At 36.1% G+C, this 25,562-nt stretch overlaps 1 protein-coding gene across 39 annotated transcripts in view; it reads left to right on the top strand.

Annotated features, from left to right (window-relative positions):
* The window catches only part of NRXN3 (neurexin 3), a 1,348,849-nt gene that overhangs the window by 467,454 nt on the left and 855,833 nt on the right, over positions 1 to 25,562 (top strand). For 30 of the 39 annotated variants that reach the window (XM_039351578.1, XM_039351597.1, XM_039351579.1 and 27 more), the window contains one exon: positions 5,193 to 5,219. The exons of the other annotated variants lie outside the window; for them this stretch is intronic. In XM_039351578.1, the coding sequence (XP_039207512.1) occupies positions 5,193 to 5,219 (27 nt within the window). The remainder of the gene's footprint in view (positions 1 to 5,192; positions 5,220 to 25,562) is intronic. 39 annotated transcript variants of the gene reach the window in all.

Raw genomic sequence — 25,562 nt, 5'->3', positions numbered from 1 at the left:
TTTATATTATTCCACTCATTTATATGTTACAATGGAAGAGCAGAACTGGAATATGAGCAGGAAAGTCTTATTTAAAAACTTTCCTACAACCAGATGCACAAGGGATTGTTTGATCTAGAGGTTAAGGCACCAGGCTAGAAAGCAGGAGACCATGAGTTCAAGTCCTGTCTTAGCCATGGAAGCCACCTGGGTGACTTCAGACCAACCATTATCTCTCAGCCCAACCCATTCACAAGGTGGTTGTTGTGGAGAAAATAGGAGAGGAAGATATATGGATATGTTCACTGCCTTGAGTTATTTGTAAAAATAATAAAGGTAGGAAATGAATGAACGAATGAATAGTAGAGCCCATAAGAAAACAGTTTGACTATTTCTCGAACAGTTTCTATCAATTCTGAAATGATTATTTGTATCTAGCATTAGTAACCACATAAGATAAAGAATGTTCCCTTTAGCAGAGACATTTTTCTTCCCTCTAGGACATGTATCATATACATATTCTCTGGGAACTATTATTTAAGCTTTTTCATAAACAATTACTTATTTGAAATGCAGGTAATAAGTCTAACATGGTTTTTTTTAAAGATTTATGACTCATGTTAGGCCCCAAAATGAAGTCCTATCTGCCCTTTAGTAAGCAAAAGAAATTTTAGTAAGCCCAAATATCACATCAGCTATGCTTTGCATGGAGTCACTGCAGTATCTCTACAACTTTATTGCAGGCATGTATATTTCAGAACAGAAGGTTAGTTATGAAGCAAGAAAGGTGTGAAATCTTTTCAGAAGTGAACTTACCCTTCCCTTCCCAAAAGTATGACATAGAAGTCAAATATAAAATATTGTTTTAGAAATTCATTTCAAGTTGAAGGAGTCCAGGAAAGATTTCTTCAAATCTTAATGACAATGTGAGTTCTGAAATGTTATTGCATTAAGTGAGCCAACATCTAAGCCTTGCTTATCAGTAAAAATTCTACATTTGATAACATCTGATGAAAATAGCAATTTATAAAGATATTGTTGATTTAGAGTACTTTACAATGGGAATCTGGACCATTTTTTCTTGCCAGAAATGCATAATGGCAAAGTCTGTTTTGAATGGTAGCAAACATTATTTTGCTTGCCCTCCCCCTCAGCTTTTCTTCTTAATTTCCTTTCATGTTTCTAATCTTTTTTTCTGTGATCTTTTTCATACTGTGTATCAACGTTGTAAAAACTTCTTTATGTCCCATCAGTCATGGTATATCAAAAGATGGTATTCAACCCTTCAAAGGCCTGAAGCCTGCGGCCCGCACAGCAAACAGCCCTTCGAACAGAGTGTACAGAAAAACCTGCAAGGGCTGCGATATCCCTCTTTCCATTACAGCTCTATTTAGCAAAAAATAATCAGCAAGGAGAATGTGGTTGATTTGACTGAGGAAGGAGGGAGGGAAGAGACTCTCATATGTTAAGACTACTTCTTTAAGAAAACTGTAATTTTTTCTTGAGGGATAGTTCGAAGATCATATTCTCTGGCAACACATTAAGCTCTGGAAAAATTATAAGCCTTTATGTGATATTTCTAACACTACTGTTGAGAAGATAGAGAGGAAAGAAAGAGAGAGACAGAGAGAGCAGAGAGAGAGACAGACAGAGAGACAGGCAGAGAGAAAGACAGAGAGACAGAGAAACAAAGAGATAGAGAGAGAAAATTCAATGAGTCACAGTCCCATCCATGACTAGCATATGCTAAGAGTTAGAACATGGCCAATCACACTAAACCAGTGCTTCTCCTTCTCAGTCTTCTTCTTTATCAGATTGGAACTGCACTATGTCAAAGTCTCATCTTTAAAAGTCACTCAATGTCTCCATCCCTTATTGATTGTTTTGTAGTAGGCAGACAGGGCCAAATAAGCATCCAGCTATTGATTGATCATATATCTGTTTACTTATTTAATTTACATAACCAAATGGTGATTTTAAGTGGCCAACAAGTTAAAATACAAAAACAACAAGAAAATAAGATACACAACAGGCAGCAAGATTAACTATCTCACGGGTTCTAACCAATAATTCAGCTCCCATGCTCAGAAACTTAAACATGTCTTCAGTGTCTCGTGAAAGGCTGATATATTCTAATCTAATTCTCTTGGGGAATGATGTTCCAAAGATCAGGCACCAAGATAGAAAATCCTGGATCCTGTATGAAAGTATTCCTTGATTCATGTGATCCATAGTTTGCTTCTCCTTCTGCATCTAAGATAGAAGTGATAGGGGAGGTAGATAGATAACCTGGTCCCATTCCATGAAGGGATTGATAAGTGACCATAAACACCTTCAATTTCATTTAGAAGAATACTGGTAATCAAGGCAGCTCATGAAGCAAAGAAGTAAAATGAAGGGACAGAGAAAGACTTTTAATCGCCCACACTGCAATTTTCAATCAGCTGCAGCTTCCAAATGTTCTTTAAGGGCAGACCCATATAAACTGTATTACGGTAGTTCACTTGGGAGGTGACTAAGGCATGAAAACTATGAACAGAGCCTCTTAGTTTAACAAAGTGTACCACACAAAGTTGTGTAAAAGTTCTCTTGGCTAAGGCTGCCACCTATTCCTCACACTAAAGTGTGTGTAATACACTGTAATCCCACCTAGAACAAGAGACGGAGTCCCCAGAAGTCCTAAATCCCAGAACTATTCGGCTTTCTCATAATTGAACAAAAGCTTATTCTATCCTATCCAACACCCCAAAGGCTACAAATGTCAAGACAGATGCTCCATGGCACCACTTGATCAGCCAGGGTAGAGATATAAATCTGAGTATCATCAGCATATTCCTTGATAACAGATGACCTCATCTAGCAGCTTCATGTAGATCAGACATGTCAAACTCACGACGTCATGTGACGTCGTGTGACGTATCGGAGCTTTTTCCCCATTGCCGGCAATGGGGTGGGCACAGTGTCATCCCTAATGTAGATGGTAAATAGGAGTGTGGAGAGCGAGCCATAGATACTATGAGAAAACCTGGTTGTAGCATTGGTGGTAATCCTAAAGCTACAACTGCACTCTCACAATCTTTTCTTGGGATTAACAATACCTGAATCCCAGGGTTAATCAGTTGCAGAACCCCACAGAAGATGAGTTTGCTCACATAAAAACAAATATTAAAAATGCCAGTAAAAATTAATGATAAGCAAATCCCAAGGACTGGGTTTATAAATGTAGGTGTTCAGAAGTAGGATAAAGCTTTAAGTATCTCAGAATTGTGACAGTCTAAGCTTCTAAAATGTAAATACATTTACCATCTACATTAGGGATGAAACCTAAAAGAGAATATAATCCAATCTACATTCTATTTTACATCTCTCAAGTATAATCAGTTTTTCAGATAAGATTTCTAGTGTTTTGTCATTCTCTCTCTCTCCTTCTTTAAATCCTCTTGGCACTCAGTATCGGGAAATCTTTTTCCCTTATTGCACTTACCAGCACACATCTAAAAAAGGGATATAGCCACTCCTGTATGGTGATCGTACTAAATGCTCAAGGGCTGTTTGCTCCCACTTTTCTGTTGCGGTTGACGACACATGACAAACCTAATCGCACGAAACCAAACCCATATTTTCTTAAGAGAAGATATGCTGGAAAATACACTCTGTGGCATCATTACTTCTGGATATTTTCTTTTTCCCAATCACTCAGTTTTTTTTTGTTTACTGCCCCTCTTTTATAAATATTAATTTTATGATATTAATTAGACATGTTCCTTTTCTAATTTTATTTGGGAAAAATACCTCTAAATTTAGCATAGATAGCTTTAAATATTTTAGTTGAGCCAGAGGTCAACCTTGATTGACCAGCTTTTTGGCCAATGAACAGTGGAATCTTTTTAACATGATATTGTTGAATATATGGAGAAGTGGATCTTAGCATTAACTGTGAGGAACAGTTTGTCACAGGTTTACATAGGCTACATGTTGCAACACTTTTTTCAAATAATATGTTGTCAATCTAAGAATTAATGTAGGTATCATGCTTCTAATCTTGTGATCAAGTATTTGAAGCTTATGTTTTGCTCAGAAGACTCTATGAGTGATCAAAATAACTCAGCTGAAATTCTACTTTTTTGTTAGGATATTAATGAATATTTAACAGGCACAAATAAATACATGTGTCACTGTAGTCTTTTTTAATTGTTTATGGTTTCTCCCACTTGTAGTTTCTGAAACATATGAGTGAAGCGCAGGGGGTTGTCAAAGATAATCAGATCTGCCACTGCACTGCCTATTTCATCTTCTTCCAGAATGTTGTAGATGCTTCATTTAATTCTAATATTCAGGCAGCAAGGTGAAACAGGGCTCTGAAGGGCTGGCTGGCTGTTTTTGTATCAACTCTCTCCAACCAATAAAAAATATGAACCCTCCAAAATGCAGAAATCTGGGCTGGGCGTTCGTGCGGTTAGCAGTTTGCAAGTGGCCATTTTATGGTGACAAGGAGCAATATGTTATCCCTTTCTGCAGCATGAAAAGTTTTGGCAATATACATTTTTTCTGCAAAACATTTTAAGTTATTGCACAGGAAATGAGTACACATTGAAAGGGCTAAATATTGCATTACTAAATATTTACAAGCTAAATCCAGGAATGCATTTATATAGATACACTAACCATTCAAATGAAACATTGTAGAATTTGTTTTTAAGCATCCAAATGTATAAAAATATTCTAAAAGGACTAAAAATACATACCATTTGGGAGAAAGCCTTGCATCTTATGGGAAAATGCCTGTGCTTTAATAACATGTAAACTATGTTACCTAGATTTTGATTACAATCACTTAACTATTTTTCAAAATAACATTTTTTTCTTAAAAACAGGAAAGGTATATAATTTATAATTCTTTTCTGCAAGCAGTCTCACATGTGTACACTGACACACACACACACACACAGAGACACACACACACACACACACACACACACAAACAGACACGTAAACAGAAGCAGGGAAATGGGAATAGTTTATGGATCTGAGACTTTTGTAGTATATAAGTACAGAGACAGTCCTGTACTTCTATAGAATGTACATAATTATAAAATGGCCACATTTTTTTGCGTGTGTCTGTCCCCGGAAGGGTGGACTGATTGTTTTTGGATGTCTGCAGCTGTTACCTTGAAGGATGCAATTTCATCTTTCATTTATTTTTCCCCATCTAGACTGTATCAGGATAAACTGTAACGCCAGTAAGTTTTCCCTCAAGTTTCATTTTGTTCTTTCTATATATGTCTATTTAAAAGAAATTAACAGTATTTATTTGATGTTTTATAAACTATTCCTTCTTTTCATTAAAAATGTATTGGTAACAAGAACTTACTAGATGTTGAAATAGTGTGCATTTTGTATTATTTCTAAGTGATGTATGTGTCTGAGAGAGATTTTCTCTAGGGGCAAATGAATTATTTTATTCCCTGGCTTCACAGAAAAGTGTCCAGGGAACAGGAAGAATTGAAAACATATTTCAGTAGCTTTCTGCTGTCTTGGGAAATATTCTTAAAGGCAGTCTTGATACTGCATAGAAATCACAGGTACTGTATACTCTTTTCTACTATAAATTTTGTTTTGAAAAGTATATAATTTAGGTCATAATGGTGACTGCTTCATCTGATACTTTTTTAAATAGTCACTTAAAAATATACATATAGAAGAAGCAAATCATGTTCTTAGGTGGGCAATACCATAATTGAGTGAATCTTTATTTCAGATAGGTGAAGGTTTTTGGAAACAGTTTTGAAGAAAGTTTGCTAACAGAATAAAACTAGTATTTAAAAATTAAAATTATAATACCAATAGAAGTTAGGACTTAATATGATAAAAAAAACCCTCAGATTTTTCCATGACTCTGGCACCATTTGAGGCAAAAGAATTGCCATGGAAAATAATTACTAGTTTTACAGTAATTACCATAGGAAATAATTACTATTTTATAGTAATTAATTACTATTACCACAACAGGAAATAATTAGTATTAGGAAAACTTTTGCATGGATTGGGAAACTGCAACAGCAAATAATGCAATTCCAGCCATGATATAATGTTTTTATTGTGGTCAGTATAATTGTTTTCCTAAGATAGACTCTCATTTACATGTATTAGAATTGCCCAAAAAGACATTGCATGAAGTGCCATGTAGAAATGGCAGAGCAAAACATAATGAGGAATGTCTAAAACCATTTTTTAAGCAAGCTGCAAAGGCACTCTTTCTGCAGATCTGGTATTTTTATGCTAAACAAACACAGTTATATAAACCAAACAAAACGGAAACTACATTAATACACATTATTTACATAGTTTCTTCTATACTACTATATTATTTATTTTTATCCATTAGTGGAAGAATTTTCAGGATAATGGAAATCTCCTAGTAGCCTAGTGCTAAGATTAGAGAAAATACAGTTAACAAAAGACTTTAGGATGCAATTCTGTGCTTATTTCTGCACACTTAATTTTACTGGAACGATATGGAAGAATTCCACATCGTTCTAGTTATGAAAAGGGTGGATAGCAAGACACGATTCCATTATATTATACGTTATACTAAATCAAACATCTTGAATGATATGTATTAAGAATTCTATTTGCACAATTGGAAATTGTAATTCCTTTTAATTATTTGATTATTTTTGCCATCCAGAGATGTTTGAGATGGGCAGCTATAGAAATTGAATATATGAATAAAGAAATAAATAAAATTTCTGTGACTGCCATTTTTTTTTTAGGCAGCTGACATAATTCTGTGTTCTGATAATACATATTCATAGATGATCCAATGTTCCTTTTTGAAATTTTTCTGGCCACTATAAACAGTGATGGGAGTCTGGCAGTCCTGTTTTTTCCTGTCCTCTTTCCCAAAATTGAAATAATTTTTTAAAAGAACCCCATTGTGATGCAATTTTTGTCAAATCTTTATGGATTTATACATCCCAGCACCCTTTGCATTCCATATGATCGTGTTGGTGGGATGCTAAGAAAGATAAAAAGAACACAGAGATGGAGTCTTTAAAAAAAACATCAGTTTTGGAGAGCTGCTCTAAAACTTCGGTTGTGGCCATTTTGATTTCAGCAACAAGAAGAGAAGATTACTGTTCCTTTAACTCTGTCCATATGATGCAGTTGACCTGTATGTTTGAAACTAAAATTAGTGTTTTTTGTTCCTGCCACAGGCTGGATTAGGGTACTATTTTAATAGACTAACAGCGAACATGCTTGGTAGGTATTCTAGGAATTATAGACCAATAGTCTGGGAGGCTCTGGTAGACATTAGAAGCATGAAAGTGTAAATTATGTGAATATGTATGAAATAGGAAAACTATTATTATAATATAGGGATTGAAACTAAAATTTGGAAACAAATTTTTTTCCTCAGATGAAAATCCCCAATAAAAGTTTGAAAAATGTAAAAAAGATTTTATTTTTATTGATCGATTCAATTTGTTTGATTTGTATGACTGTTCACCTCACTTAAGTACGAAGCAACGTGACAAAATACTCTTTCAATCAAACATTTTGATCAAATAACTATCTTCATAAATGTTTTGTTCGTAATTAAATAGTGTAAATGATTCATACTTATTTAAATGTCCTTTCTATGCAAAGATTCTATACAGATAGTCCTTGATATACACATTTGAGCCCAATATTTGCTAAACAAGACAGTTGCTAAGTGAGTTTTGCCCCATTTTTATGACATTTCTTGCCACAGTTGTTAAATGAATTACTGGGTTTGTTAAGTTAGTTACATGGTTGTTAAGTGAAACTGGCTTCCCCATTGACTTTGCTTATCAGAAGATTGAAAAAGGTGATCGCATGATGCCAGGACACTGCAACTGTCATAAAGAAATGCCAGTTACCCAAGGGTTCAAATTTTGATAATGTGACCACAGGGATGCTGCAGTAGTTTCAAGTGTGGAAAAACTCATAAGCCACTTTTTTCAAACAGTGATTAAATGAATGATTGTAAGTCAAGGACCATCTTGCATGTATTGTTTTTCAGCCAGCTTGAATTTTTTTTAAATATGTCTGTTTAGTCACTTGGATCCATGGACATACTTGTTTCATTGTTGAATGCCCTTGGTCTCCATTATTCAATAGAAATAGATTCACACGAGGGAGGCTAATCTTGAAATATTAATTGTATATTCAATATTCATCTGGTTTAAAAAAAAACCCCTTTGACGTGTAGATAAAATGGCTAAGATGAATATTTTTTAATTCACTGTGGGAAAATATTAGAAAAGCCTCAGAGAACAGCTGCCATTTTGATCTTTGATCATTTTCTCCCCATTTCTCTACATTAGGAAAAAGGCATACTCAGTAATGCATATGCCATAAATAACCTTCAGGCAAGGGATTTTAGTATCAGATAATGCAGTCACTTTATTAATTGAGATTGTAACATATGATCTGTGCTATTAAAGAGTAGCCAGAATCATCATTTATAAAAAAGAAAAGAATAACAGTCATAACAAAATTTCTGTTACAATGGCCATCAAGAGCACTGGCTGTTGTTGCTCCAGTGCATGACAACAGGTAAGGTACTAATTTTGATTTCCATTATTCTGTTCATAACTTGAAGAAAATGAGTAATATGAATGTGACATTTTATGTATTGGTAGTTTATGTTCCTTCAGAACGCGATTCTGGATTTTTCTTTCCCTACATGGCTGGCTTTCCTTCATTTATTCTTTTGTTATATAATGAAAACAATGAAATAGAATTGAAACAAGTGTGCTTTGCAAATGGAAAAAAAATATTAATCTACAAATGTGAATACATTAAAGGTAATATCACTTTTTTTTTTAAAAAAAAAAAGCTAGAATTCATTTTTACTGATTGTGTCTGTATACCAGACACTTGAATTGCATAATATAAAGCTTTATTCCTTGAAAATTTGCGTAATACTGAAATCGCTTTTTGCTTTTGAAATGAATAAATATATTCAATATATGTTTAGAATTGCTATTGTATATATCAGTCCTATGCACTCATATCTAGGGTTACATCTAAGTTTTGAAAAAGTTTAGTTCTTAGTGAAGTAGTACTTGTCTTATGTTTGCAAATACTTATGTGCAATGTCCTGTGATTTCATAATACTGAGTATCATAACTTAGTGGTAAATGTTTAAATCAAACTAAGTAGTTTGATGCCTAAAGTACAATTTAGAGCAGAAATTGAGTTAAATTACAACTAAGCAGATACATACACAAGGAGTTGGTATTCAAAAGTTATCCTGTAAATCACTCCTACCAAAAGAAAAAGAAAAAGAAAAGCTCCAAAATTCAGTTTCACGGAATTTAGTTACACGGATTTGCATCTGTGGAGACAGATTTTCAATGCTAATGCACTGAAGTTTAATAATAATGGAATGTTGTTTTGTTTTGTTCATATTATGCATTAGAGATGGCCCAATAAAAAATATTGAGTTGTGTTTTCTTCTGTTCTTCTGATCTCTTTACAATTGTTAGCTGTGTTGTTGTAGTGGCTTTTTTTTTCTTTTTGAGTTTTATTGCACAAGGACCTAATTGTGCATAAGGTCAAATCAGTTTTTGTATTTTTAATTATCTTTAGTATTCATAAAAGTAAATTACCATTTATTTTCTGTCATAAATATCCACAAGGGAACCATCAATAAGCATGACACAAGATGGGATTTTATCATGCTAATTAACTGTTTCAACAGGAGATACTTAGAATAAGCTTAGACTTGTCTTTAATTGCCTGGTAAGGACATCTTAGCATGCTGATGTCTTTCTGACTGGTGTATTGGGTGCATCTTCTTTTTATGAGAAAAAGCAGCTCTAAAGGATTGCTGTACAATAATAAAATAGATAGGGAATAAATTTCCAGCTATCTTTCCAGATGAATCTTGCTAGGATAGTATTTAGGTGCTAAATAAGTAATATATTAACATAGCATTAAGTATTTGACAATAATGTGTGAAGTATCATCAGATTTTAATTGTATTTCAGATAGATAGGTAGATAGGTAAGTAGACAGAGATAGATAATAAATAGATGGCAAAATAAGGGGTCCTTGGTGCTCTCTGAGCTTGCTTATTTTCTTGCAGACTTTTCATTACTTTAACTAGATAACATCAGAAGATAGATAGATAGACAGACAGACACACACACACACACACACACACACACAGAGAGAGAGAGAGAGAGAGAGAGAGAGAGAGATTTTGAATCAGTGTTGAGTTCTGCCATCTGCATGGAGAAGTCCTGAAGTCTTCTTAGCAAGATTTTTGGAAGTGGTTTACCAGTGTCTTCTTCCTAAGGCTAGAGAGAAGAACTGGCCCAAGGTCACACATCAGCTTTTACACCTAAGCAGGACTAGAACTTTTCAGCTCCTTTATGCAGGTGATTATAACATTCTGGATAGGAGGAAACTCTGTAGGATAGCATTAGATTAGAAGACCATTGAATGGAAAGCTATTGAAAGGGAGCACTAACATTTGCCTCATATATTTGTGCAGCTTCTACTGACCAAGGAAGATAACATAGTCAAGGATCAGGGGAATGCTTCTGTTCTGTGTAGAAATACCATATATCTGTGTTCCAAACTTCAGATGACAAATATGCCATTAACATGTCCTTCTATATTCTTCTATATTCTATATTCTTCCATGAAAAATCAACATATTGACACTGCAAGGAAGAAATAATCAAGCTATTTTTTCCCAATGTGTTTGTTTGATTTCTGACTTCTAGTCATCAGAGTAAATTATTACATGTGTACCAATTTTGTTTTGCTATAAATTAAATTTATTGTCCAGCGCTACATGCTGTACCAAAGGTTGAGGAACAATCATTTCATTAATAAATTAATAGAAATTTCTTCAAACTAAAAACGATTCCCATATCCCCTTCAGTTTAAAATAATTAAATTAAGACCCTATTTTAAACCAGAAGCAGACAGAAATAAGTACACTGTAACATGATTACATAATTAAAAATTGATGATCTCTTTTCTGTTAGATATAAAACAGTGGGGAACTCTTTAAGAAAAGTTAGATTTATTTCTGATAATGAAAAGCCAGCCTCAGGGCATACATGGGGGATGGGTGGGGTGTTGCTTTTAAAAAGGTCCAGATAGCAGCTGTAGCCAACAAAGTATGTTTTTTTTTTATGTGACCAACTGAGAAGGATCTTTTTTTTTTTTAACTTTAACTGGAAAGCTTTCCAAAACACTGATATGCCCTCAGAGAAAGATCAACCTTTTCAGTTACTGCATGCATGAATCAAAGGAAGGAAAGTGACACAAACTTTTTTTCCAACGTAGGTTTTTTTCCCCTGTTTTTAATGTTATATTGGTATTCAAAGGTTGACAAGAAGATTCATCTGCTGTTAAATATACATTTCGGTGAACTTAAGCAGTCTTGCATTGAATGAATAAGTTCTTTCAATCGTTATTTAAAGAGACAGGTGTTCCTAAAATTTCAGGAGAAATAATTGCTTTCTTCCAGCTGTCTCCTTCTGAAAACATGCATTTTATGCAGTGGAATTTCACTAAGAGATATCAATAGATTATTTTGGAAAGTTCACTGGCAATCATCTCTATTCACAGCTTTACTATACAAGGTAAATATTATGCTGTACTATTTTTTTAAAAAAATAAAATCCGGTTATGCAGTCAGGAAACAACTGTAAAATAAAAGCAATGCAAGGACTCTGTTTATGATACATTTATTCAATTTTTAAATATGCATATCCATAAGAATCTTATGAAAGAAAATAGAATATCTTTTATTTTCCAAGTAAATTTTAGTTTCCACATTTCAGTGTAATAGAAAGGCTGCTTTCTTGAAGCATAAATGTAGGGATTTCTTATGCAGGTAAAGCTATTTGTCTAATAATCTTCCCAATAGTCTTATCCTGATCTGCTTCAAGAATGCTTGTTCCAAAATATTTTTAGAAATGAAAAAGTAGATGACAGTGATCCTGGTGACTGAGAAGGCTCTAGTAATATAGTTTACAATCATCTTTAAACCTATACATGACAAGGAAATAGCTAATATTCCCATTATTGCAACAAACATAGATATAATACATAAAGTAAAACTAATTTTGGAGCAATGTCTAAACCAGATACTGAAGTCTGATTTGAAAGCAGGTAATTTATATGTATACCTGAACGTTCTGAAGCACCTCTTCTGAAGGACTTGCACAGTCTTAAAGGTATGTCATGTAGGTAATATTTAACTAGCTTCCGTGTTAAATACCATGATATACCTTGTCAAATGCTTTGCTGCAGTCAAGCTGTATTGTATCCATAGCATTACAACCATACACTACTAGAATTACATAATCAAAAATGAAATAAGGTTAAAATAATAAGACTTGTTTTTAACAAACCCATGCCTATTTCCAGTTATGATGTCAGCCCAGGTTTCAAGTCTCTTTGCCCCTATGAGTCAGCAAACTTAACTCATTATATCTAATAATTGTGAGTAGCCTGAGAATAATTGTTTTCCACCTTGTGGACTTCAGCTGTTGTGCCTTGCTTTTGTTGACAATATGAGGCTGTTTTCTTCATTTTCCTTTGTAATGATTTATTTTGAAAACGGTTGGCTATATCCCATCCATCTTTTATAAGATGCAGTCAGAACTTTATCTCAAATAAATAAATAAAGCCCAAGGGTATGTAAAATAAGAATAGTAAAACAAAATGGAATTAATTTTTGTAAGCTAGCTTACAAAAGTTAGTGAGTGTCCATATAAATGCACTAAATGAATAAATTAAATCTCCAAGTGCTTATATTTTACCTACCACTCTTAAAGAAAAGTTTAATAATAATGTTTGATGATTCTGGATACAAATTATATGTCAATTACTAATCAATATCTCTGATAACACTAATATCTTTATGATGCCCTTCAAGCACCTAGGAAATAGTTTTCAAGGATTTCTCTCTTTCAACTCAAAAGTGAACAAACACCTTCCACAATATTATTATGAAATATTATTAATAAAGGAGAATATTTGTAGTTCAGGTTTGAAATAAGCGGTCCTTGGTTCTCTCTGAGCTTGGTTGTTTTCTTGCAGACATTTCATTATCGAAACTAGGTAATGTCATCAGTGCTAGTAAGGAGTAGGGTTTGCTCTCAATTTCTATTTTAGTGGCTTGCCCTGTCAGTGTTGGTGGGAGTGGTCTTGGAGGTTCTTTGGTTGGGCTGTTTACTATTGGCTTGTTTGGCAGTTCTTTGATTGGTATGTTTATTTCTTGATTGTTGGTCTGATGTTAATTTTGGTATTGATCTGTGCTCATCTAGATGCTGATTGCTGGTGGGGAAGGTATTTTCATCTTTTTGCTCTCTTTTAACTTGTTGATTGTCTCTTTTGCACAGATGTAGATTTTTAGTGTATGCGCTTATGATGGCTGATTTGTCAAAGTGCCAAGCTTCCAGGAATTCTCTAGCATTTTTGGATTTGGCTTTGTCTAGGATGGTCATCATTTCCAAGTTGAAATTATGGTTAAGTCTGTCCATATGTTGCAAAATTAAAGAATTTTAATCATGTCTTCTTACTGCTAGTTGATGTTCATGGATGCATTCTGCTGGTTTTCTGCCTGTTTGTGCTACATAATGGCTGTTGCAATTTTTTCAGTAAGAGGAAAGAAAAAAACGTAAAATATATAAATATATAAAAATATTATATAATGTTTATATATATATATATATATATATATATATATATATATATATATATGCTGGAAAATTTGTATAAAAATACGACTCCTGGGCATGTCTATGGTACAAATAAAATACGAACACCAGGAGAGTATAAATATAAAAATATACTTTACTAAAAGCTGCCCAGCTTTCATTTGGAAACTCCAAACATCATCAGGGCTAAGGAGCCAGTAAACAATGATGACTTAAATGGGTTTTGCCGGCATCTGCAGTCGGCTCATGGACCGCGTCACCGGTCCCGGCCGGTTAATTAGTGTTCCAGATGTTTCTTTATTACTCTCCTTATGCTTCCTTCTATGGTTCTTCCGGATCGTTCCTTCCACTATCTCATTACTGGCATTCATCTCCTCCACCACCCCTTTATCTTTATTTCCTTCCATAGTACTGACCCTCCTCCCCTTTTTGTTTTCATTTTCCACCCTGGGGGCATCTGTTTCTCCTCTATCAGTGTTACAAGCTTCCCTGGGCTCAGTGATGCTCCCCCACACACACGCTTTTCTCAATCCCTGCTCCACACCCTTTCTTCTCACTCTTCCACTGTCATGAGTAACTTTCATATGGGTGTTGCATATTTGGGGGTCTGTGCCCTCCTCCTCCGTCCTGGCAATCTTTGTGTCGACAGTTCTCCACTGTTCCTTTTGTTTGCTGCGTGATCGGGTGCTTACTCCGTCTCTCAATTCATCATCCCCCCTCCTCCCTATCGCATACTCTTCCCCATTGCTGATAGGAACGGTATTCAGGCGGACACCAGGTCTCCAGGTCTCTGCATTCTGATTCAGAGACCAGCATATTATATATATATATATATATATATAATATTAAAAATAGAAACAGAACTACATGGTATAATAAAACTAATAATAGGGTTAAGGACATAAAATCTTTATTCAAAAAAGGAGTAAAACTCATTTTTCATCACAATAATAGTCAGCAATACATAACAGCATTAGAGAGGTAAGCTAGCCAAATATCATTTGGATTAGAAAGAAGGGGGCTGAAGAGAAGAATCCAAGAATTTTCCAATGAAAGGAAAGAAAAGCCGAAACAAAGAAAGGAAGTTGAGAGTCATTCCTTTCTTACTATCTCTACTTCTACTACAAATGTGTCAATAAATAAAAGATCCAAAGAATCAATGCTACTGAAGCTACATCTCCAACTGTTGTGGCTTAAAGTGTGTGAAGGAAAGATGCAAAAATGGGGAAGATGCCCTTTTCATAAAGATACTAGTGTAACCACTTGCAAGGTTTTATTTGGTGCTAGTTTTCTATCGTGAGGCTACAAAAGAATCTGATCCAAGGCTGAAATGCAGAACTAGGCATTCTGGTGCCCACCAAATATTAGGACTTGCTCAGCATGGACTTGCTCAGCATGGACTATAGTGAGGAATCATAGCCATTGTAGGCCAGAGTATTAATGAAGTTCAATATCATTTTTTGTAATGTAAAAATTGGCTCTTAAAACAACTGTATTTGAAATTAAAATGTGATAAAAATACTGGAAAATATTGAAAAGCGGGAAGAATATATGTTGAAAATGTTGATGGTAAAATATTTTTTTAAAAAAATAATGTGGCCTAGGGAAAATGACATAGTTTTGATTTGCTTGTATACAAAGAAATAAGGAAGGTTAAGTTAGAAATTAGCTTTGCAGCTTGTGAAGACTTTTTGCCCTGGAGAGCTTAAATAATTTGAGAACAATTGTTTTGTAAATAATCGACACTGCTTTGTTCTGAACATTGCTAAGTGCTGCGGCAAGACACAGCTTTGGAATATAAAAGGGTAAATTATATGTGGGATCTTCGCTTTCTCCAAAATGAGATATGTTACATTTCATTCTCTGAGATCCTGCTCTTTAAGGTTCTTACTCTAGTTTAACTGAGGCAAATTTGCTTTATCTGTTTATATTTGTATATATTGCATTATAAACACATACACATATACCCGCATACAGAAAGAGAGTGGGAGAGATAGAAGGAGAAAGAGTATTGCTGTTGTCTTTTCCAAATCTCTCCATCAAGTGTGTCAATCTCCTGCTGTCTGTCTGCTGTGTAATCTTTTTACTGTCATATTCAGTGGTAGGATTCAAATATGTGAACAACCAGTTCTTTGTGTGGATGCCACTTCTGGAAGTCCATTCTGGGCCTGGGCAACAAAAAATTAGCTACCAGTTCTGCCAAAGTGGTGCAAACTGACTGAATCCCACCAATGGTTATATTGATCTGTAATTTACACAGGCAAAACAGAAACGGATAACAGAAATAAGTCTATTAGTAACTTGATGATTTTGTTGTTATTTGTTTATATTGCTTATCAAAAAGAACTTTTGTGCTACTCTTAGAAACAACATTTCATGGCTATATGGCCATGGCTACTACCTTGAAGCTATTAATTTCATCTTGATTAATAAAAATGGGCAAATGTTCTTAATTGTTAAAATATAAAACTTGTATTTATTTATTTATTAAACTTATATGTCACCCATCTAACCTAGAGGTGACTCTAGGCAGCTTACAATCAATAAAAACCACAAGATAAGCCATGAAATCATTAACACAAATATTAAATTAACATTGATTTAAAATTGTCAAAGATGAGAAGGAGGGGAGCAAGATGCATGCTGGGAGGAGGTGGGGTCTTATCTTGGTCCATTAACCTCCTCCAGAATGACACGACCCCATCGGGGCTCCAGGCCAGTTGGCAGAGCCAGGTCTTTTGGGAGGCCAAAAAGGTGGATGCAGATCTCGCCTTGTGAAGGGCATGATGTTACAGAGGCAGGATTAATGGCAGAAAAGCCTCATCTCTTGGACTCCGCCAGCTGGAATTCCTTGACCAACAAAGTCTGCAGCATTTTTCTTCTGCTGGCACAGGTGGCAGTGAGACAGTTCATCAGGAATATGATGAACAGCAGTAGCAAAACTCTTTTTGATATTTTCTTCCAGTTTTTTTTCCTTTGGCCAAATCAGTTCTAGCACCTCAGAGATTCACAACTCACAAACTTAGGAGTAATCTGTAAAACAATAGCATAACTCTTTAGTATTTTCTCACAGTTTCCATCACCTTTTTCTACATTCTTTTTTATCATATGAGGAGAAGCAATTTTTTGGCTTATACCCTTCATTAATCCTAGCATTGCGATAAATATGGATTACTGATATGTACTATTATTGTTGACTAAGAAGTTCATCTTTCTATATCATATATATATATATATACGCCGGAATATACAATATATATATATATATGTTTTCTGAGGTTTTCGCGGGTGTTTGTATGTAGGTCTTTGGTTGTTTGGGTTTTCTCCCGCGTAAAATTGGAAGTGTCTTGGCGACGTTTCGACGAAGTCCCATTCGTCATCTTCAGGCTGGTGCTTTCAGCTTCGTGCTTCGAAGCCAGCAATGTGTGGTCTTAGCTGTTCTCTTAACTGCAGTGGGGGGTACGAACTGATTGGGTGGGAGCTTAGGCCCCTGGTGTTGTGATTGGGTGGAGGTGTGTTCTGATTTGGTTAGGGGCTGGCTGTGCTCCCTGATTGGATTGGGGGGTTGGCTGTCTATGATTGGCTGGGGTTGGCTGTGCTCTGATTGCTGGGGGAGTGTTCTGTTTGTGTGCTCAGGTAGTCTGAGTTGCAGAGGGTTAAGATTGGGCTGCATTGCTATTTTTTGGCTTCGCATTCGTGGTCATGCCTCATCTTCATGGTGGGTGTCAGTTTGCTTCATGTATGGATTGGAGGGGTTTAAATTGGCTAATGATGCAGCTGTGGTCTGGCTTCTGGTTTGTGGTCGTGCCTCATCATCGGTGTGGCTTTGGGTTTGTTTTTTGCGTGGGTGTGTGGTGGTGACATCCTATGTGGTTTTTGTGAGTATGGGTCTGGTATCATTTTTTGTGTTAGGGAGTCGTTTGTCAATAAGGGCGGGTTTCCAAATGGCTGGTAGGCGGGAGGGATCATCTCGCTTGTTCATGCTGTGTGGGCGTTTTTCTATCTCGATGGCTTCTCTGATTATTCTGTTATTAAAATGTTCACTTTTGGCAATGTTTCTGGTATTTTTAAAGTCAATTTCATGTCCTGTTGCTTTAAGGTGTTGGACCAGGGAAGATGTTGGTTCCTCTTTTTTGACTGAGTTCTTATGTTCTTCAATGCGTGCACTTATTCTTCTGTTGGTTTGTCCGATGTATATGGTGGGACAAGTGGTGCATGGGATTTCGTATACTCTTGATTTTCTAATTCAATTTTATCTTTGGGGTTTCTAAGGATGGTGGATATTTTTCTGTTTGTGCAGAATGCTGTTTTGATGTTGTGTTTATGAAGGATCTTACTGATTCTGTCTGTGGTGCCTTTATGTATGGGAGGAGGGCTTTGCCGTTTTCTTGTTCTTTGTCTTGGATTTTGGTGGGGGTTTCTTTTTGGATTAGGTTTGTAATCTTATTTCTATGGAATCCATTGGATGTTAGTACATTGGTGAGGGTGTGTAGTTCGGGTTTTAGGTGTTGTTCGTCAGCTAAGCGTTTTGTTCTGGAGATGAGTGTCTTGGCTACAGAGTTGATCTGTGCTGGGTGGGGGTGTGAGAGAGCGTGCAGATAGCGGTTTGTGTGTGTTTTCTTCTGGTAGATGGTGTGTCCTAGGGAGCCATTGGATTTCTTGTAGACTAAGACATCCAGGAAGGGAAGTTGGGTGTTAGCTTCTGTTTCCATGGTGAACTGTAGTTTGGGGTGTAGGCTGTTGAGGTGTGTGAGGAAGTTGTCCAGTTTTTCTTTCCCATGTGGCCAGATTATGAAGGTGTCGTATACGTATCTGAGCCAGAGTTTGGGTTTGTGATCAGATTTTTCTAGAGCTTGGGTTTCAAAGTGTTCCATGTAGAGGTTGGCAATGACAGGTGAGAGGGTTGATCCCATGGGTGCTCCTTCTGTTTGTTTGTATTTTTGTCCATTATAGATGAAGTATGTGTTGGATAGCGGTTGTTTTTTTTTTTTTTTTTTTTTTTTCTTTTTTCGTCAGATCTAAGATGTGTAATTGGGGGGGGGGGGTTATATTTGTTTTGAATAGCTGTCAAGGCTTCTTTGATTGGCCCTTGGGTGAAGAGGGATATGACATTGAAGCTCATGAGTAGGTCGCTGGGCTGTAAGTTTTGTTTCTTTATGATCTCTATGAACTGGAATGAGTTTTTTACGTGTGAGGTGATGGATTCTGCATAGGGCTGTAGTTGTTTGGTGAGATATTTGGCTAGGTTTTGTAGAGGTGAGCCTATGGAGCTGACTATAGGTCTGGGTGGGGTTCCTTCTTTGTGTATCTTGGGGAGACAATAGAGTTTGGGGCATCTGGATGATTTCTCTCTGGGAATGATTCTTTGCTGGATCTCTTTGCTAATGGGGGAGGCTTTTATTTTGGATCTGGTGGTTTTTTCCAGGTAGGTGGTGGGATCTGTGTTTAGGGGTTTGTATGTAGAGTCTTGGAGTAGGTTGGTTAATTTGGTTTGGTAGTCAGATGTGTTCATAACCACCGTAGCATTGCCCTTGTCTGCTGGTAAGATTATTATGCTGGTGTCTTCTTTCAGGTTACGTAGTGCTGTCTGTTCCTCGTTGGGTAAGTTGCTTTTGGGTGGCTTGCTGATGCAGAGGATGTTGGTGATTTCGAGTCTGATTCTGTTAGCGTCATCGGGGTTGATTTTGGTCAGGCTGGTTTCAACTCCACATATAATGATTTCAGTGGGGATGTGTTTGGGAGCGACTGCAAAGTTGAATCCTTTGGAAAGGACATTGGTTTCGGCTTTGGTGAGAATCCTATCTGAGATGTTATGCACTGTTTGTTTCATGTGTGGCTATGAGGGAGGAGGGGTTTGTTTCTGGTATTCTTGTAGTCTTCGGAGTTTGTTGGTGTGTGTGTCTATCTTGAGGGTGGTCTGTGTTTCGGCTCTCCAGACGGCGAGTTGTTTGGATTTGTCCCAAAGTGCGGGGTGGATCTTGTTGCTGAGTTTGAGGTGAAGTGTGAAGAGATCTTTGTTAATTCCATCTAGGAGGAATCTTTTTGTGTGAAGTTCATTTCTGATTAGGGCCAATTCTGTTCTTTTCAGGATGCGTTTGGTAGCTGCAGAGTTGGAGTGGAATTTCAGTTGGAAACATGTGGGGATTAAATTTTGATCTCGGCACTTGTGTAGGAATGCGAGGTCACATAACATCTTCCCTGGTCCAACACCTTAAAGCTACAGGACATGAAATTGACTTTAAAAATACCAGAACCATTGCCAAAAGTGAACATTTTAATAACAGAATAATCAGAGAAGCCATCGAGATAGAAAAACGCCCACACAGCATGAACAAGCGAGATGATACCTCCCGCCTACCAGCCATTTGGAAACCCGCCCTCATTGACAAATGACTCCCTAACACAAATAATGATACCAGACCCACACTCACAAAAACCACACAGGAGGTCACCACCAAACATCCACGCAAAAAACAAACCCAAAGCCACACTGACTATGAGGCACGACCACAAACCAGAAGCCAGACCACAGCTGCATCATTAGCCACTTTAAACCCCCCCAATCCATACATGAAGCAAACTGACACCTCCATGAAGAGGAAGCACGACCACGAACGCGAAGCCAAGGAATGGCAGGGCAGCCCAAAATCTTGAATCCCTCTGCAACTCAGACTAACCTGAGCACAAACAAACAGAACACTCCCCCAGCCAATCAGAGCACAGCCAACCCCCCAGCCAATCAGAGCACAGCCAACCCCCCAGCCAATCAGAGCACAGCCACGCCCTAACCAATCAGAACACACCTCCACCCAATCAGAACACAGCCAAGCTCCCACCCAATCAGTTCATACCCCCACTGGCAGTTAAAAGGAAGAAACAGCTAAGACCACACATTGCTGCTCGAGGCACGAAGCTGAAAGCACCAGCCTGAAGATGACGAATGGGACTTCGTCGAAACGTCGCCAAGACACTTCCAAGTTTACGTGGGAGAACACCCGAACAACCAAAGACCTACATACAAATACCCGCCGAAAACATCAGAAAACATGCTATATATATATATATATATATATATATATATATATATATATATATATATATATATATACTGGAAAATTTGCATAAAAATATGACTCCTGGGCATGGGATTGGGAAAAGCGTGTGTGTGGGGGAGCGTCTGTGAGCCCAGGGAAGCTTGTAACACTGATAGAGGAGAAACAGATGCCCCCAGGGTGGAGAATGAAAACAAAAAGGGGAGGAGGGTCAGTGCTATGGAAGGAAATAAGGATAAAGGGGTGGTGGAGGAGATGAATACAAGTAATGAGATAGTGGAAGGAATGATCCGGAAGAACCATAGAAGGAAGCGTAAGGAGAGTAATAAAGAAACATCTGGAACACTAATTAACCGGCCGGGACCGGTGACGCGGTCCATGAGCCGGGTGCAGATGCCGGCAAAACCATTTAAGTCATCATTGTTTACTGGCTCCTTAGCCCTGATGATGTTTGGAGTTTCCAAACGAAAGCTTGGCAGCTTTTAGTAAAGTATATTTTTATATTTATACTCTCCTGGTGTTCGTATTTTATTTGTACCATATATATATATATTATATAATATATATATATATATATATATATATATATATATATATATATATATATATATATATGGTACAAATAAAATACGAACACCAGGAGAGTATAAATATAAAAATATACTTTACTAAAAGCTGCCTGTGTGTATATATATATACACACACACCATATATTCCGGTGTATAAGGTGACCCGGCGTATAAGACGACCCCTGACTTCGGTGCCGAGTCGCATGCCTAGAAAGTTGTCTTATACGCTGGAAACTACCGTTATTTCCAGCATATAAGACGACTCGGTGTATAAGATGATCCCTGACTTCGGCGCCGATTTCAACACTTTCAAAAGTTGTCTTATATGCCGGAAAGTATGGTATATATATATATATACCGTATATATGTTAGCTTCTTATATGTTGTTTTCTTGTTCCCCTATTCTAATTGTAATTTAGTGTTTGTGTTTGTGTGTTTATATGGAACCCCATCTATTTTATGTTTTACTATGAAATACCCCTTATTATTGCTCTGAATATAGTACAGCTCACATTCTTGCAGTCCAAGTAAACATTTGAATATGTTCAGTTTTAGTTTCACTTACGATCAAGAATTTCTGTATAACACGATAATTTCCCTCAAAATGTTCATTGCTTTCTTTTCTTTTTTTTTGTACTGAATTTTCCTTATTTGTTAGGATAAACTCAAGCATATATGCCTGCCCTCAGAAGGAAAACATCATCAACAAGAAAAGTTATAAATTTCCAGGAAGAGTCATCCTTGAGAGAACGTTTCACAACAAATGTCAGGATAATAAGAGTCCCTAATGCTACCATTCTATTTCTTTCTGAAAGATCACTAATTTGCTTTGGGGAAACATATCTGCATTGGGGTTTCAAAAATAAAAGCAACAACAGTATTCTTTTTATTCTATCTTCCATTTGTTTTTGTAGCTATCAGCACTGCCTCAGCAAATTCATTCACTTTGATTTCTACAAAGATAATAGATATTTTTTAACACACAGTGCAATTCTTCTTCCCTTTCTGTTGCTTATCTTCTGTTGAATAAGTTGTGTTCTGCATTTGTAATGTCCCAGTCATGAAGATCCTCTGAGCATTTAGAGTTATACTTATGAAAACATATTTCCCTCTGTAGTAATGGTTCAAGTTCATTTTCTTTTTTCCCCCAAGTAATTACTCTTCATGATTGTTCACTAAGTAGTGTAATAAGGTGGAGAACAATTACTACTCCCATTTACTCTTGCAATACACAAGCATTTACCTGAAGTTTCTACTTCTGGGTTGCTGACAGATGATATATGATGAGCTTTAGCTAAACACATCATCCCCAGCCTTTATGGACTTGCATTCCATCTTGTTCCAGCTGTCTATGACTCCAGAAACAAAATATCTTATATTGAAGCCATTTCTGTAACCACTAGTTTATCTACACTATTTGGGATTAGGGAAGGTCCTCTTCCCTGTCTAGAATCATGCACATGAACACCACATAAACTTGCAGGTTCTTCAGCCTTTTGCTTTCAATGTCTAACTTCATGCAATACCATTAGTGTTTGCATAGTACAAGGGGATAACTGTCAGTAAATTTGAAGAGTCTTGACAACTGATCCATTATTCCATTAACTGATGTTCCTTGAATCATTATGGCATATTTCATGATCAGTGGGTTAAACTGCTGCATATTAGTTTCTTAAAAGAGTTACCAGCAATGATAACTGTCATCTTTGTTGTCTTCCAGATATCAGTTGTTCTGCTCTTGAGAGCTCCAGCCTCTTGTCTTCTGTTCAACCCAATATTTTGATTCTTCTTTGGACAATCAAGAGCCTGGTTTTTTCTGCAAGGATTTATTGCAGAGAGTTCAGTGGTACAGAATCTCTTCTAAATCTCTTACTTTAACTGTCGGTCTTATCCATCAACTTTGCTCCTTTTTATTTTATTTTCTTGGGAAATATTGCTTTCTTTTTAAACTTTGACTGTAGTACCTCATTTGTTTGATGTAATAAATCTTTGCCTTTTTCCTTCAGCTGAGGTTGGATATCTTCAAGCCACTTTTGTTGTTGTTTTTTTTTAACTGTTATAGCTTTGCCCTTGTTGCCAATATCAGGCTGTTTTTCATTGTTATTTTTGGCTTTAGTTTAGTGTGTGAACCTTGCTATTATTCCTTGTATGTCCAATCAACTTGGCCAATAACAAATTCTATTCTGTTCTGTTCTGTTCCACCCACCCTACCTCACCCTACCATATCATGCTATATTATTCTCTATTGCAAACTATGTTTTATTGGTCAATATGCTGTGTAAACTCTAGCAACTATATTTATATTAATTTCTATTGAATCAATTTGGACTAGCAGGGTGGGCAACCCCTGGGTCCCTTCAATTAAACAGTGTCATTTTCCTGGATTCAGGAAACATAACTTCTCTCTTATGGTGCCTGTCCTCTGAAATGAAATTCCCCCTGAAATCTCGGTGGCGGCCACCCCGAAGGTATTCCAGAGGGCTTTAAGCAAAGAATAACTACATATGGTGTTCATATCTCAAATAAGATTTATCAGACTAGAACACAAAGGGGGAAATATTACTGTTAAGTAGGGAATCATGAGGAAAATATATGTAATCATATAATCCCCTCACAAACATTTTATAACTTTAAAAAGTTATATAATTAAGATACAATAAAATAAAAATATTTTGACTACCTGGATTTGCAATGCTGAAATAAATAGATGTTATTGTTTTATAAATTTTACAAATTTTTGATCTGCCTTTCTCAGACAATGAGGTTTATTAATCTTTATCTTTTACACTGTTTGCCATATTTTTTTTAAAATTTACTCTTTATATATAATTCAATACAATTCAATTTATATTCATTCAGTCAAAAACTAATTTATTCATAGTTATGTCATTTGGTGTATTTTTTGTGCCTGAGAATGGAAAAAAATATTATAAAAGCTATTTTTATTGTGATGAAATCTTATTTAGTTATAATATATATATAATATTATATATATCAAATAAATCAGTGCATAACAATTGATACAGATTGAACATAGTGTGGTCTGTAAATATTATTATCCAGCTTACTACAGAAATTTACATTCTTTTATTGTCTTCCTGATATTTTAAATAATTCACTTTTTTAAGCGCATACATAAAATTGTGCTGAAATGGACAAATACCTCACTAGTCACTATGACATTAAGGAATGTATTTCAAGCAAACAGTTATAAATCTTTCAACACTTATTCCAATGTTTATTCCCATCTGTAAGCAAGGAATGGATGTCTTGTAGCTGAGATTACATTTACTTTTTAACTTTATTGAATGAGCATGGTACGAGACATACTTTATTTTACTTTATAACTGAAGGCATGATCAGAGAGATCACGGAGCATAAGATCCTTTGTCTACCTTTTATTCTAGTATGATACAAAAAAACACTAGAGATTCTTCATGAAAAGCCATTTTTAGCCATTAATGTAGACCAAGGTCTTGCATTCCTTGGAGGCTAGTCCATTTTTTAAGCACAAAGAAGAACACACACGGGGCATTGAGGAATGCAGAGCAAGCTTCTGAGGAATTGTGACTATACCTGCGTTAGAGATTTTAGATCTTTTAAATAGACCAGAGACTGATCATCGCAGGGGACTGGAATTTGCTTGATCTCTCTCTTTTACTTATTTTGAGAAGCTGAGACCTTTTAAAAATAATTTCAAATTAAATTAGGCTCCATGTTTTGGTTTTTTATTGTTGAAATATATCATTCCAATCTTATGTGCAGTTTCTGAAGATGTCCCTGCCACCTCCCTACGTGAGATACTTATGATGAGGATTCTCTCTCTCTCTCCCTCTCTCTCCCTCCCTCCCTCTCTCTCTCTCTCTCTCTTTCTCTCTCTCTTTTTTTTCATTCTCCCTACCTATCAATCACATATTTTAATTGTCCTCAGAAGAACCTTTAGGTTGCCTGTTCTTAATCCAAACCATGGATTTCCCAAAGCCTGTTTTCCTTTGACCAAGGTGTAAAGAAAAACCTTACTCAAAGCCCAGCTGAAAATCTCCTTCCCCTTAAAAAAAGTAAAATGTAAAAATGTAAGTAAATTTTATTTTTCTACTTGGCAGTAATTATGCCTGCCTGTTCTTTTCTTTAACTTCAGAACCAGGTTTGCTCTACTCAAAACGTTTTGCTGTAGCCCAGAAGAATTCAGTGCTATATTTCTAATTTATGCTTCATTTGCTTGATGCTGTAAATGAACTATT

This window comes from Crotalus tigris, unplaced genomic scaffold (assembly GCF_016545835.1).
Source record: "Crotalus tigris isolate CLP2741 ecotype Arizona unplaced genomic scaffold, ASM1654583v1 scf7180000018371.15429387391:27106975, whole genome shotgun sequence".
In the NCBI taxonomy this organism is placed as follows: domain Eukaryota; kingdom Metazoa; phylum Chordata; class Lepidosauria; order Squamata; family Viperidae; genus Crotalus; species Crotalus tigris.
The sequence above is the reverse complement of the archived record's forward strand: the minus strand, read 5'-3'. Positions and strand labels throughout refer to the sequence as shown.